Below are 14007 nucleotides of genomic sequence, written 5' to 3'. Positions count from 1 at the left end.
GCCAGGGCTGCTGTAATCCTGCCAGGCCGAGGGGGGGCTGCTCTCTGGAGACAGGGGAGAGGGCAACAACACTTTCAAAGTCACAGTGTTCCTTCAAACCTGAAGTTTAGGCAGACTTTGTCTCTTTTACCATGTGACTGGCATTGCTTAACTGAACCTTACTCCCAGTAAACTACAAAATTTTCTCATTTATAGGAAGATGCTACCAGAGTGGTTATAACCACTTGCTCTTTGAAAAGCAGAAGAGAAACCCACTGTAGCTTGTCCCAGACAAAGAAGAAAGCGAACTACCAAGTGCATGCATGATTCAGCAGCTAAATGCTCTGCGGCCTCACACAGCATCCTCACAGCCCACACTTCCCGGACTTCCTGCAATGTGCACTGTGGAGCCCCTCTGCTCCGACACCACCAGGGTCTGCTTGCTGCCCTCCCGCCCCCCACAAAGGCCTGTGAATTGATCTCTTTGTTGGTTCTGCCTATAGAATGACATACCCCCAGCCCACCCTGGCAGCCATGGCACCCCGCTGACCCTTCCCCGGGCCCTGTAGTAGCCCTGCCTCCTGCCGGCTCCTGCCAGCTCACTCACGCGCCCTAAGGAAGCTGCAACAACACTGACCCTCCTGGGGCTTCTCAGACAATGCTGTTTGGAAAATGTAGCTCCTCCTTCACCCACACTGCTCTCCCAGAGATTCTTCTGAACAAGGCCAACCATGTGGGTAGACAAAGCCAATTCCCAGTGAATCTGAAGGACATGCCGTTATAGCCACTTTTTTTTTTTTTTTTTTTTAAAGACTATTTGAGAGAGAGAGGGAGCACAAGTGCATGAGCAGGGAGAGGGAGAAGCAGACTCCCCGCTGAGCAGGGAGCCCGATGTGGGACTCGATCCCAGTACCCTGGGATCATGACCTGAGCCAAAGGTACACGCTTGACCGACTGGGCTACCCAGGTGCCCACAAAGCCACTCTTGAAAAGCATCTGGGATAAACTTGAGCAAAGCCTTGGTCTGCCACAGACAGTGCCTCAGCAACAGCCCGGCAGGATACACTGGCATTGCTGGCTTACAGATGAGAGAGAGAGAACTCACACCCATCACCCAACCTGACAGCATGGTGGGGCGGCCTGGGAGGATGAGTTCAACCGTGTGCACTCAGCTGGGGTCCCTCTGGCCTCCCTCTGCTTTCAGCCAACCCTCCTCTGGTGTCACCCTGACTCCTTCTCAGCACTCACTGCCCCTTGCCAGGAAGTGTGCCTCTGCCCCAGAAGGGCATGCCTGCCTGAGACCCTCAGACGGGGCTGACACACACGGCTGGTGAACAGGAGACAGCATTCCCCGGGGGCGCTGCGGCTCTGAAGTGTCACAGCGACCCCTCTGAGGAACCACCGCTCCTTACTCACTGAGAAGCCTTATTCCCTAAGTCACTGGCCCTCACTTTGCCCTTCAAATTACGTCAGGAGGAAGGAAACACCCCACTCTGGCCGAGGATCCGGGTCACTGTGACAGAGACACAGCCTCCTCCATTCCACCCAGGTGCGAGCCCCAGATAAGGGGTGTCTGGACACAGCTTCCCACATCTGCTTAACACGGGGTGTGGGGGTGGTTTCCCAAAGAAACTGCACCTGAGCCCACCTTGCATACAGCTCTGCTCTGAGCCTGTGGGAACACTGCTTCATGGGAGTTTCACACTGACCCCTTTCCCCCAAATCCCTTAAACTCTGCCTTTTCCTGTGTTCTTGGGATGCTCCACGGCCCCACTGTCTGTACACTCCCTCACTGCAGGGCATCAGTAGACCCGACCGGGCCAGCACTGCAGGGAGGACATGCTACGCAGGCTCCTCTTCCTCACCTTGTGCCTGCATTCCCATGCAGGTACAGGATGATAGGGCAGCTGGAAGCCAAGGCGTCCTCGTACCACATCTGGTCCTTTCCTTGGGCATCCTTCCACCAGACAGCGGGGACAGTGTGCCTGGAAACAGAAGCAGAGTGGAGTGGCATGATCAGATGAGGATGACTACTGACAGAACGACAAAGGATCAGAGTCACAACTGAGCACAGAGCAGGACGGGTGGGGCTGGGGAGGCAAACTGCCCCCATGACCAGAAGAAATAACTCAGAACTCCAAGCTAGAGTGATGGCTTCTGACAGCCTTGGTAGGAGATTTCCTGACTTGTACCTGGGCCCCTCGGGGCCACAGAAGCTTCCTCTGGTAGCAGGTGGGCAGGGGGTGGGGGTGGAGTTTCTCCGGTGTGAACTGTATACTCTGTAAGGTAAGATCTAGTCCAGCTCCCTCACCAGGACTCCACCTGGGCCTCACACAGAATGAGTGCTTAATACATACTAGCTAAGTAACATCATTTCCCCTCATACATACCCATATTTTTAAGCTGCAATTTTTTACTTATTTTTATTTAAATTCAATTAACATATAATGTATTATGAGTTTCAGAGGTAGAGTTCAGTGATTCATCAGTCTTATATAACGTCCGGTGCTCATCACATCATGTGCCCTCCTTAACGCCCAACACCCAGTTACTCCATCCCCCTACCTCCCTCCCCTTCAGCAACCCTTAGTTTGTTTCCTATGATTCAGTCTCTTATGATTTGTCTCCCTCTCTTATTTCATCTTGTTTTATTTTTTCCTCTCTTCCCCTATGATCCTCTGTTTTGTTTCCTAAATTCCACATATGAGTGAAATCATGTAATTGTCTTTCTCTTATTGACTTATTTTGCTTAGCATAATACCCTCCAGTCATCCATGTCCATGTAAATGGTAAGTATTCATCCTTTCTGATGGCTGTGTAAGATTCCATTGTATGTATGTATGTGTGTGTGTGTGTGTGTGTGTGTGTGTGTGTGTATACACACATATAGATCAATGGAACATTGATATATATATATACACACATACTACTTCTTTATCCATTCATCTGTTGGTGGACATCTGGGCTCTTTTCATAGTTTGGCTTTTGTGGACATTGCTGCTATGAACATTGGGGTGCATGTGCCCCTTCAAATCACTGTTTGTATCCTTTGGATAAATACCTAGTAGTGCAATTGCTGGGTCATAAGGTAGCTCTACTTTCAACTTCTTGAGGAACCTCCCTTACTTTTCTCCAGAGTGGCTGCACCAGCTTGCATTCCCACCAACAGTGTAGGAGGGTTCCCCTTTCTCCGGATCCTCACCAACATTTGTTGTTCCCAGTCTTGTTAATTTTTAGCCATTCTGACTGGTGTGAGGTGGTATCTCATTGTGGTTTTGATGTGTATTTCCTTGATGCCAAGTGATGTGAAGTATATCTTCATGTGTCTGTTGGCCATTTGTATGTCTTCTTTGAAGAAATGTCTTTTCATGTCTTCTGCCCATTTCTGACTAGATTATTTGGTTTTTTGGGTGATGAGTTTGATAAGTTCTTTATGTATCTTGGATAGTAGCCTTTTATCTGATATGTCATTTGCAAATATCTTCTCCCATAATGTAGATTGCCTTTTAGTTTTGTTCACTGTTTCCTTTGCTGTGCAGAGCTTTTTATCTTAATTCATAATAGTTCATTTTTGCTTTTGTTTCCTTTTGTATCGGAGACATAACTAGCAAGAAGTTGCTGTAGCCAAGGTCAAAGAGGTTGCTGCTTGTGTTCTCCTCTAGGATTTTGATGGATTCCTGTCTCACATTTAGGTCTTTCATCCATTTCATGTTTATCTTTGTGTATGGTGTAAGAAAGAGGTCCAGTTTCATTCTCCTGCATGTGGCTGTCCAATTTTCCCAACACCATTTGTTGAAGAGACTGTCTTTGGGAACAAAGACTGTCTTTGGATACGCTTTCCTGCTTTATTGAAGATTACTTGACCACAGAGTTGAGGGTCCATTTCTGGGTTCTCTATTCTGTTCCATTGATCTATGTGTCTGTTTTTGTGCCAGTATCATGCTGTCTTGATGATCACAGCTTTGTAATATAGCTTGAAGTCGGATATTGTGATGCCCCCAGCTTTGGTTTTCTTCAACATCCCCCTGGTGATTCAGGGTCTTTTCTCGTTCCATACAAATTTTAGGATTGTTTGTTCCAGCTCTGCGAAAACGGCGATGGTATTTTGATAAGGATTGCGCTGAATGTGTAGATTCCTCTGGGCAGCATAGACATTTTCACAATGTTTATTCTTCCAATCCATGAGCACGGAATGTTTTTCCATCTCTTTGTGTCTTCCTCAATTTCTTTCAAAAGTGTTCTGTAGTTTCTAGAGTATAGATTCTATACCTCTGTGGCCAGGTTTATTCCTAGGTATCTTATGGTTTTTGGTGCTATTGTAAATGGGATTGATTCTTTAATTTCTCTTTCTTCTGTCTCATTCTTAGTGTATAGAAATGCAACTGATTTCTGTGGATTGATTTTACAACCTGCTACTTTGCTGAATTGCTGTATGAGTTCTAGTAATTTTGGGGTGGAGTCTTTTGGGTTTTCCACATAAAGTATCATGTCATCTGTGAAGAGAAAGAGTTCAACTTCCTCTTTGCCGATTACACAGATGACTTTCATTTCTTTTTGTTGTCTGATTGCTGTTGCTAGGACTTCTAGTACTATGTTGAATAATAGTGGTGAGAGTGGGCATCCCTGTCGTGTTCCCGATCTTAGGGGAAAAGCTCTCAGTTTTTCCTCATTGAGAATGATATTCACTGTGTGCTTTACATAGATGGCTTTTACGATATTGAGGTATGTACCCTCTATCCCTACACTATGGAGAGCTTTAATCAAGAAAGTATGCTGTATGACACATGAGTGTGGACAACTATCATTAAAAATTTTGGAAATTCTGCCTTCTCCAAAATTTAACTGAAAATATATAGAGGAAACCAGAGGTATTTTATAATTGATTTATATTTTATAATTGATGTTTTGTATAATGCACTGAAGAGGACAGAATTTTTTTGAAAACATTTTTTAAAAAACCACAAAAGTAGGATGGGAAGTATACAGCTTTAGGAATCAGAATCTTGACAACACTCTGCCTTTTGTCACCTTAAGCAAGTAGCATTTAACCCCTTGTAGACACTGTTTATTGCTCCAGAACAAATGAAATAATACATTTGTATATAAAACTGCTTTGTGCAAAAAAATGTGCTTTGTGCATTATAACATGCAATATGGAATTAAGTTAAATAGAATTTTAGGTTCTCTTCTGGAGGCCATGCCCAACCAGGGAGATTTGTTAGAATATAGGAGGGGCCAATGAAGAAGAGGTATGCAAATATTAGGGTATGATTTGTTAGAAAAACAAAAGTACCACATTTTTATAATAAAAATATTGGAGAGTGTAAAAAAAAAGTATGCTGTATTTTGTCAAATGCTTTTTCTGCATCAATTCAGAGTATCATATGGTTCTTGCCCTTCTTTGACTTATGTAGTCTATCACAGATTGGTTTGTGGATGTTGAACTATCCTTGCAGCCGAGGAATAAATCCCACTTGGTCGTGGTGAATAAACCTCTTACTGTATTGTTGGATCCTATTGGCTAGTATCTTGGTGAGAATTTCTGCATCCATGTTCATCAGGGATATTGGTCTGTAATTCTCCTTTTTGGTGGGGTCTTTGTCTGGTTTTGGGATCAAGGTAATGCTGGCTTTTAGAGTTTGGAAGTTTTCCTTCCATTTATATTTTTTGAAACAGCTTCAGAAGAATAGGTATTCATTCTTTAAATGTTTGGCAGAAGTCCCCTGGGAAACCATCTGGCCCTGGACTCTTGGTTTCTTGGGAGATTTTTATTTACTGCTTCAATTTCCTAGCTGGTTATGGATCTGTTTGGGTTTTCTATTTTTTCCTGTTTCAGTTTTGGTAGTTTATATGTCTCTAGGAATGCATCCATTTCTTCCAGATTGCCTAATGTGCTGGCATATATTTGCTGATAATATGTTCTTATAATTGTTTATATTTCTTTGGTGTTGGTTGTGATCTCTCTTCTTTCATTCATGATTTTATTTATTTGGGTCCTTTCTCTTCTCTTTTGGTAAGTCTGGCCAGGGGTTTATCAATCTTAAAATTCTTTCAAAGAACCAACTCCCAGTTTTGTTGATCTGTTCTACTGTTCTTTTGGTTTCTATTTCATTGATTTCTGGTCTAATCTTTATTATTTCCCTTCTACTGGATTTAGGCTTTATTTGCTGGGCTTTTTCCCCCAGCTCCTGTAGGTGTAAGGTTAGGTTGTGTATTTGAGACTTGTCTCGTTTCTTGAGAAAGGTTTGTATTGCTATATACTTCCCTCTTAGGACCACCTTTGCTGCGTCCCAAAGGTTTGGAACAGTTGTGTTTTAAGTTTCATTAGTTTCCATGAATTTTTAAATTCGTCTTTAGTTTCCTGGTTGACCCATTCATTCCTTAGTAGGATGCTCTTTAGAATCCATGTATGTGAGTTTTTTCCAAATTTCCTCATGTGATTTAGTTCCAGGTTCAAAGCATTATGGTCCGAAGATATGCAGGGAATAATCTCAATCTTCTGGTACTGGTTGAGACCTGATTTGTGACCCAGTATGTGATCTATTGTGGAGAATGTTCCACGTGCACTTGAGAAGATGTGTATTCTTTTGCTTTAGGATGGAATACTCTGAATATATCTGGGAAGTACAGTCCAGTGTGTCATTCAAAGTCCTTGTTTCCTTGTTGATCTTCTACTTAGATGATCTGTCCATTGCAGTGAGTGGGGTGTCCCCTACTACTGGGGCACCTGGGTAGCCCAGTCAGTTAGCATCTGCCTCCAGCTCAGGTCATGATCCCAGGGACCTGGGACCGGGGATCAAGCCCCGCATCAGGCTCTTTGCTCAGTAGGGAGCCTGCTCCCCACCCTTGTGCTCTCTATGTCAAATAAATAAATAAAATCTTTTAAAAAAATAATAAAGTCCCTTACTATTATTATATTATTATCAACATGTTGTTTAATTTTATTATTAACTGGTTTATGTAATTGGCTGCTCCCATTTAGGGGTATAAATGTTTACAATTGTTAGATCTTCTCGTTGTATAGAAACTTTAATGATGATATAGTGTGCTTCCTCATCTCTTATTACACTCTTTGGCTTAAAATCTAATTTGTCTGATATAAGGATTGCTACCCCAGCTTTCTTTTGATGTCCATTAGCATGATAAATGGTTTTCCACCCCCTCACTTTCAATCTGGAGGTGTCTTTGGGTCTAAAATGAGTCTCTTGCAGGCAGCATATTGATGGGTCTTGTTTTTTTATCCATCTGATACCCTGTGTCTTTTGATTTGGGCATTTAGAGTAACTATTGAAAGATATGAATTTAGTGCCTTTTTATTACCTGTAAAGTCACTGTTTCTGTACATTGTCTCTGCTCCTTTCTGGTCTATGTTACTTTTGGGCTCTCTCTTCACTTAAAGAATCCCTTTTAATATTTCTTGCAGGGCTGGTTTAGTGATCACAAATCCTTTCAGTTTCTGTTTGTTTGCCCTGGAAGCTTTATCTCTCCATTTTGAGTGACAGCCTAGTTGGGTAAAGTATTCTTGGCTCCATTATTTTTCTCATTTAGCATCCTGAATATATCATGCCAGTCCTTTCTGGCCTGCCAGGTCTCTGTGGATAGGTCTGCTGCCAGTCTAATGTTTCTACGCTTGTAGGTTACAGATCTCTTGTCCTGATTTGCCCTCAGGATTTTCTGTCTTTGAGATTTGCAAGTTTCACTATTATGTCGGGGTGTTGACCTATTTTTATTGATTTTGAGGGGCGTTCTCTGTGCCTCCTAGACTTGAATGCCCATTTCCTTCCTCACATTAGGGAAGTTCTCTGCTATAATTTGCTCCAATATACCTTCTGCCCCCCTCTCTCTTTCCTCTTCTTCTGGGATCCTAATTATTCTAATATTGTTTCATTTTATGGTATCACTTCTCTCTCAAATTCTGCCCTCATGATCCAGTAGTTGTTTATCTCTCTTTTTCTCATTTGGTCTTCTATATCACTATTTCGTTCTTCTACCTCATTTATCCTAGCAATTAGAGCTTCCATTTTTGATTGCATCTCATTCATATCCTTTTTGTTTTCAACTTGGTTAGATTTCATTTCTTTTATTTCTCCAGAAAGGGATTCCTGTAGTGTCTTCTATGCTTTTCTCAACCCCAGCTAGTATCTTTATAATTGTTATTCTGAACTCTAGTTCTGACACCTTACTTAATACTGATTAGGTTCCTGGCAGCCAGTACTGCTTCTTGTTCTTTTTTTTGAGGTGAGTTTTTCATCTTGTCATTCTGTCCAGAGAAGAATAGATGGATGAGAGAACAAAATACTAAAATGGCAACAATGACCCCAGAGAAATATACACTACAAATCAGAAAAGACCCAAAATTGAAAAAATAAAAGAGAGAGAATATAATCAGACGTGATCAGAACAGAGCAATATAGTGGATTCTATATTTTGGTCTGTTTATTAGAAAACTAGATCCCAAAATTGTAAAGGAAGAAAAACTTATATACATACAAAAATAAAATTAAATAAAATGAAAGGATAGAACATAACTATAAGGATGAAAATTTTAAAACCCTTTAACAAAAATAAAAAAACAAGGAAAAGAGAGAATACAATCAGACAGGTGAAGAGAACAGAGCCAGACACTAGATTCTGGGTGTCTTGGGGGCTGTTTGTTAGAAGAAACTGCATCTCAAAATTGTTAAGGAACAAAAACATATATATACAAAAATAAAATTAAATATAATGAAAGGATAGACTGTAACTGTAAAAATGAAAATTAAAAAAGATTTAAAAAGAAGAGTTGATAAAATAAGAAACTGGCTGAAAAGGAAAGAGAAAAAAATAAAATTCAAAGACTAAAGAATCATGGGACAAAAACCATGAATTCTATATACTATTTTCCACTAGCGCTGGAGTTTTGCAGTTCTGTGTATTCGGTAAACTTGGGTCTTAGCTGGATGTTCTTGCTGGTTTTCTGGGGGGAGGGGCCTGTTGCGCTGATTCTCAGGTGTCTTTGCCCCTGGGCAGAATTGCACTGCCCTTGCCAGAGGGCCAGGTTAAGTAATCTGCTCCGGATTGCTTGCTCGCTCTGGCTTTTGTTCCGTGAAGGCTTTCTGCAGCACAGCTTTAGAGAATGAGAATAAAAATGAAAATGGCGGCCTCCCAGTCTCCGGGAGTCAGGGCCCCACTCCTCAGCGCACCCTCAGGGAAAGCAGTCAATCACTCCTGTCTCCAGGGTCTCAGTTCACATGCCGTGCTCACCTAGCCTGTCACCGAGCGTTTCTATCTCAGGCATGCGACCCTGTTTGGACTCTCCAAACTCAGCAGATTCCTGCAGTGCATACCAGCGCTTCTCCTCTCCACGGAGAAATGTGGTCTCCCCACGGCTCTGCTGCTTGCTGGGAACCTGCTTGGAGAGCACTCGCCCAACCATGCCACGGTTCACGGTATATGGCAATCAAGAGCTGAGAGCCCACTCCTGGGCTCACTGATTGCAGCCAGCTTCCCCGCTCCAATACCTGGGAGCTCTGCTGCACTCAGGCACCCCTGGTCTTCCTGTGACCCCGAGGGTCCTGAGATCACACTGTCCCAGAGAGGGTTCCACCGCGCCCCCACCTTAGCCACTGGAGCGACATCCGTCAGCGGAGCAGACTTCTAAAAGTTCCGATTTTGTGCTCCGCGGCTCTATCACTTTCCAGTAGTCGGTTTATGGAGGCTCCCTCCCCCCGCGGTTTATCTTCCCATATATCACCTGGGATCCACTTCTCCGCACCTCCTACTCTTGCAGAAAGTGGTCGCTTTTCTGTTTGTAGAGTTGAAGCTATTCTTTTCTTACATCTCCAGTTGAGTTCGCTAGTGTTCAGAATGATTTGAGAGCTATCTAGCTGAATTCCTGGGACCAGACGAAACTAAGTCCTCCACCATCTTGGACTATCTAGTCTAAGCTGTACACAATTTAAGTCACAACGGACATAAGGTAGTTCATGCTGTCATAGGTGATAATTCAGTGACACTGATCATTATGAGCTGGACTAGAAGCTGGACACCCTTAAAGCACTATTTCTAACGTACAGCAGATTCCAGAGCCTGCTCACAAGGCATCTGGGAGCAGACCCATCTCTGTAGGAGGAGATGCTGCAAGCCAACATGCTACATGGATGGACTGGTGTCAGTTCGGTTCACCCCACACTGGACTGGGCAGGTGCACTCAGTCTCTCTGGCCAGAACGCTCCCTCAGGGAGATGCTCCAGTTAATCTGAAGTGCTGCTGGGCCCCAGCTGGCCTGCAGGTCTGTGCCCTGTACTGGCATGAGGATGCTGTGGGCCCTCGGGCAGCAGTAGGCCTTGTTCTTAGCCTACTAAGAATAAGTAGGCTATTCACACATCAAATACTGTTAATTGCTGGGGAGGGTCCGAATGAATAGGTTTTTCTGTAAAACACATTCACATTTATTAGCAAGAATGCTTACAGATATTAAATGGCCATTTTTAAATTTTCTACTTAAGTTTCAGCATTTTACTTCTTCTTTTTCTTTTTAGAGGGCAGAGGAGAGAGGGGCAGAGAGAGAATCTTAAGCAGATTCCAGGCCCAGTGCGGAGCATGACATGGGGCTCAATCTCACGACCCTGAGATCATGACCTGAGCCGAAATCAAGAGTCAGACGCTTACCAACTGAGCCACCCAGGTGCCCCTTAGCATTTCACTTCTAACGTTTCTTTGACCCATTCCAGAGGATCACATTTTGGGTGGTTCTGATTCTGACCATAATGATCACTCTACGGCAATTATAAACCCATGGGACCAAAAGGCACATTTTAAAAGTCCTGGACGCTGATGACTTCCAGGAGCCAGCTTACCCCAAACCTGATGCTCTTGACAAAGGCCCGGGAAGCTCCCAGCCAGAGGAGAGGGACCCTATTCCCAGGGCTCTCCTGCCCCCTGCCAGATGGAGAGCTTGTGCTCACAAACAGATAGCTAAGAACAAGGCCTACTGCTGCCCGAGGGCCCACAGCATCCTCATGCCAGTACAGGGCACAGACCTGGGCAGGCCAGCTGAGGCCCAGCAGCATACAGCCTGGCTGTCACTAACTTGAGTCTCGCCATTGCTGTCACCCAGTACAACCTTCTTGGGTGACTGCCGTAGGAGCTTTCAGCCTAAGTATCAGAAGCACAAACATCCCTCCTGCAATAGACTGCCCTAACCACTACCCAAGGAAGAGGTCCCTAACAAACCCCTGTCCATGCCTCAAAGCATAGACCACACTAACCAGCAGGAGGGCTGACCAACTCCTACCAGATAGCTCTGAGCAAAACACATCAACCTTCTGACTGAGGACACAAGAGCAAAGTGTCCCATGCACACACACTGGTCAGTAAATGTAAGATTAAATTAAACCAGAAATAACAAAAGCCTAGTCCCAGCATTAACTGCTAGAACAATAATCTCCCTTCCCATTTTATGTTCTCTACCCAGGACTATTAGATATGGCTGAACTTCCTCACAGCCCACACTGGGAAGCCACCCACAGCATTTTGTTTAGAAGCATCTCACGTACACAGCAGTTTTCTGCAAGGGCAGAGAGGACGTCATGGCTGCTGAAAGAGAAACCCAGCTACAAAAAGGGGCAGTGATGCCAAGCTGCTTCAGAGAGAAGAAAGAAAATGCCACAGAAAAGTTGGTCAATTTTAATTTAGTTGTTCAGAAACACCCACTTGTCCATAGGGAAAAGCAGGAAAACATATTCCAAGGAGACAGAAAGAAGTCACAGAGCTTAAGTCCCGTTTAAATTTTGGCTCAAAAAAGTCAATACAAGAAGAGAGCAAACACCACCATTATCAGTGGCTGTAAGCACTGTGCATGGAAGAAATCCAGCTGTTTTCAAGTTCCCTTCTCTGAGAAGAAAGGGTGTATCTCAAATCTGTGCTCATGATTCTGTGCTCATACTTTTTTTCCCCCCTGGAAATAAGGCTCTCTTCCACAAACAGCCTGGTTCACAAAGCTGTCGATGTTTGAAAACCTCAGAACAGATCTGATGCCATCTCATCGTGCTCCATTAGGATCAAGTTTAGCCAAGATATCTGCTTTGGAAACGGAAAGGGGGAGGATAAAAACGGACAAGCGATCGTCTTGGACAACACTGGCCACGCCGCTGGTCACTCACCAGACTCCAATGGTCACGTCTTCCTCTGGCTGGAGGTAGTAATTACACGTGTGATTCAAACCTTGATCCTGCGGTTTTTTCAAGTCAATGAAATAGGGAACCCTCACTGTGGGGGACAAAGAGATGGAAACCGGGATTAGTGCGGGCAGATGGACACACACGTGTACACGCACAGAGCAGAGGTGAAGCTCTCAGGAAGTGCCAAGTCTTTTCCAACCCAAGATTGCCAGGTACACAGGGCCCTTGGCCTCAGGTGCAGGGCTGGGTGAGCGAGCGCTGGAACACTGTGGGCACGCCTGGCACATCCTCTAGCAAGGATGAGTCCGAGTACAGATGGACCCCCTGATGGTTGTTCAAGGTGAGAAACCACAAGTGAGGGAAGGAAAGAGCCCTGTGGGGCCTGAGGGACATGCCGGCCACGAGAGAGGCTGGAGATGGGGAGGCCAGCCAAGCCTGGCTAAGCCACAAGTGAAGTCTGGAACCTGGGTGGTGGTGGGAGGAACAAGGGGAAAGGTGACAGATGGGTGGTGTGTTCTGCAGCCAAGGCCACCAGACTTGGTGACCAAGTGAATGTAGGTGTGAGTCAGTTAAGTGGGGTCCTGAAGTTTCTAGTGCTGTCACTTCATGCAGACATGACAGCAGAAGATGAGGTTTGGGCGCAGGGAATCCACAGAGCCCATCTAGAGTTGAGTGACACCAAATGGAACTGTACAACAGGAGCCCTACATTTAAGAGGTCACCTGCCAACAGAGCAGAATTCCATAATGTGCCCACACTATGGAAAATCCAGGGGCCATTAGCTGGAGACCAACTAAGACCCAATGCCATGGGGGAGTGTCCACGAACTATAGGTTGGAAAGCAGAGGAGTGAGATGCCCAGATATGCTGCATAGTCCCACAATGTTACTGTAAAAACAAGCCAATGTATTCCACATCACAACCCACATGGGACTCAGCAAGAAATAAAGGAAGACACAGGTCAGGCTGTTACCAAAGTATGTGTGTGCACACACACGTGCATGCATGCATGCATGGGCAGGTGGGGATATTTAATTTTTCCTTTATATACTGTTGCGCTTTTACTGCTTGTGGTGAACACAATTTTTTTAAAGTTATATTTAGTCAAAAATTGAAAAACTTAATTTTTTTGTTTTGAGAGAGAGAGCATGCGAGCAGGGTGTAGGGGAGTAGGAGAGGGAGAGAGATAATCTTAAGCAGGCTCCAAGCCCAGCGTGGAGCCCAGCACAGGGTTCAATCTCATGTCCCTGAGATCATGACCTGAGCTGAAATCAAGAGTCAGAGGCTTAAATGACTGAACCACCCAGGCGCCCCAAAGACTGAAGAACTTAAAAAAACAACAACAACAAAAAACCCAAAACCTTAAGGTAAGATTTACTCACTTCATCAAATGGCAACTCCCAAAGGGGGTAAGGACAAACAGCAGGATGGTCCTGGCCTCTAGCCAATCCCACCTTGTATAAAAGAGTCACACACCTCTGTACAGTTTTCTTTAGTGAAGAGAGTAGTCTCATTACATGACTGCATATACCCACACGGCGCCAAGCCAAACGTGCTCATCTCCCACTACCATCCTGTTCCTGAGCCACAACCTTTGATCTGCTCCCTCAGGGCCTTTGCACTTGCTGACCTCTCTGAGTACTCTCCCGTCACATACCTGCACATTTAGCTCTCACTCCTCCAATGCCCACTGCAGCTCACTATGCATTTGCTGAAGAAATGAAATACCCACTCATGAGGACATAGGGAGGCACACATGCTCCTTCCCCAGAAATTCCCTGAGCATTTCAACCATGCAAGGAGATAAATCCTCCCATGAGGGCTGCCACTTGTACCTTCAGCTTCTTAATCCACCTCTTCACCAAGG

The 14007-nt window shown here is 44.6% G+C and overlaps 1 protein-coding gene and 1 long non-coding RNA gene across 3 annotated transcripts in view; one reads left to right on the top strand and one right to left on the bottom strand.

Moving 5' to 3' along the window:
* The window catches only part of ABHD12 (abhydrolase domain containing 12, lysophospholipase), an 89665-nt gene that overhangs the window by 13226 nt on the left and 62432 nt on the right, over positions 1–14007 (bottom strand). For both annotated transcript variants that reach the window (XM_028123737.2, XM_028123736.2), the window contains exons 3-4: positions 12123–12228; positions 1845–1964 (exon numbers count right to left, since the gene is read on the bottom strand). In XM_028123737.2, the coding sequence (XP_027979538.1) occupies positions 1845–1964; positions 12123–12228 (226 nt within the window). The remainder of the gene's footprint in view (positions 1–1844; positions 1965–12122; positions 12229–14007) is intronic.
* Positions 4525–12228, top strand: LOC148163566 (uncharacterized). The gene is made up of 2 exons (XR_015768976.1): positions 4525–4701; positions 11435–12228. It is a non-coding gene; the product is annotated as an uncharacterized LOC148163566 (long non-coding RNA).

Source organism: Eumetopias jubatus, unplaced genomic scaffold (assembly GCF_037043125.1).
Source record: "Eumetopias jubatus isolate StellerSeaLion01/CBP00866 unplaced genomic scaffold, mEumJub1_p1.0 scaffold_9, whole genome shotgun sequence".
NCBI classification, from domain to species: domain Eukaryota; kingdom Metazoa; phylum Chordata; class Mammalia; order Carnivora; family Otariidae; genus Eumetopias; species Eumetopias jubatus.
The sequence above is the reverse complement of the archived record's forward strand: the minus strand, read 5'-3'. Positions and strand labels throughout refer to the sequence as shown.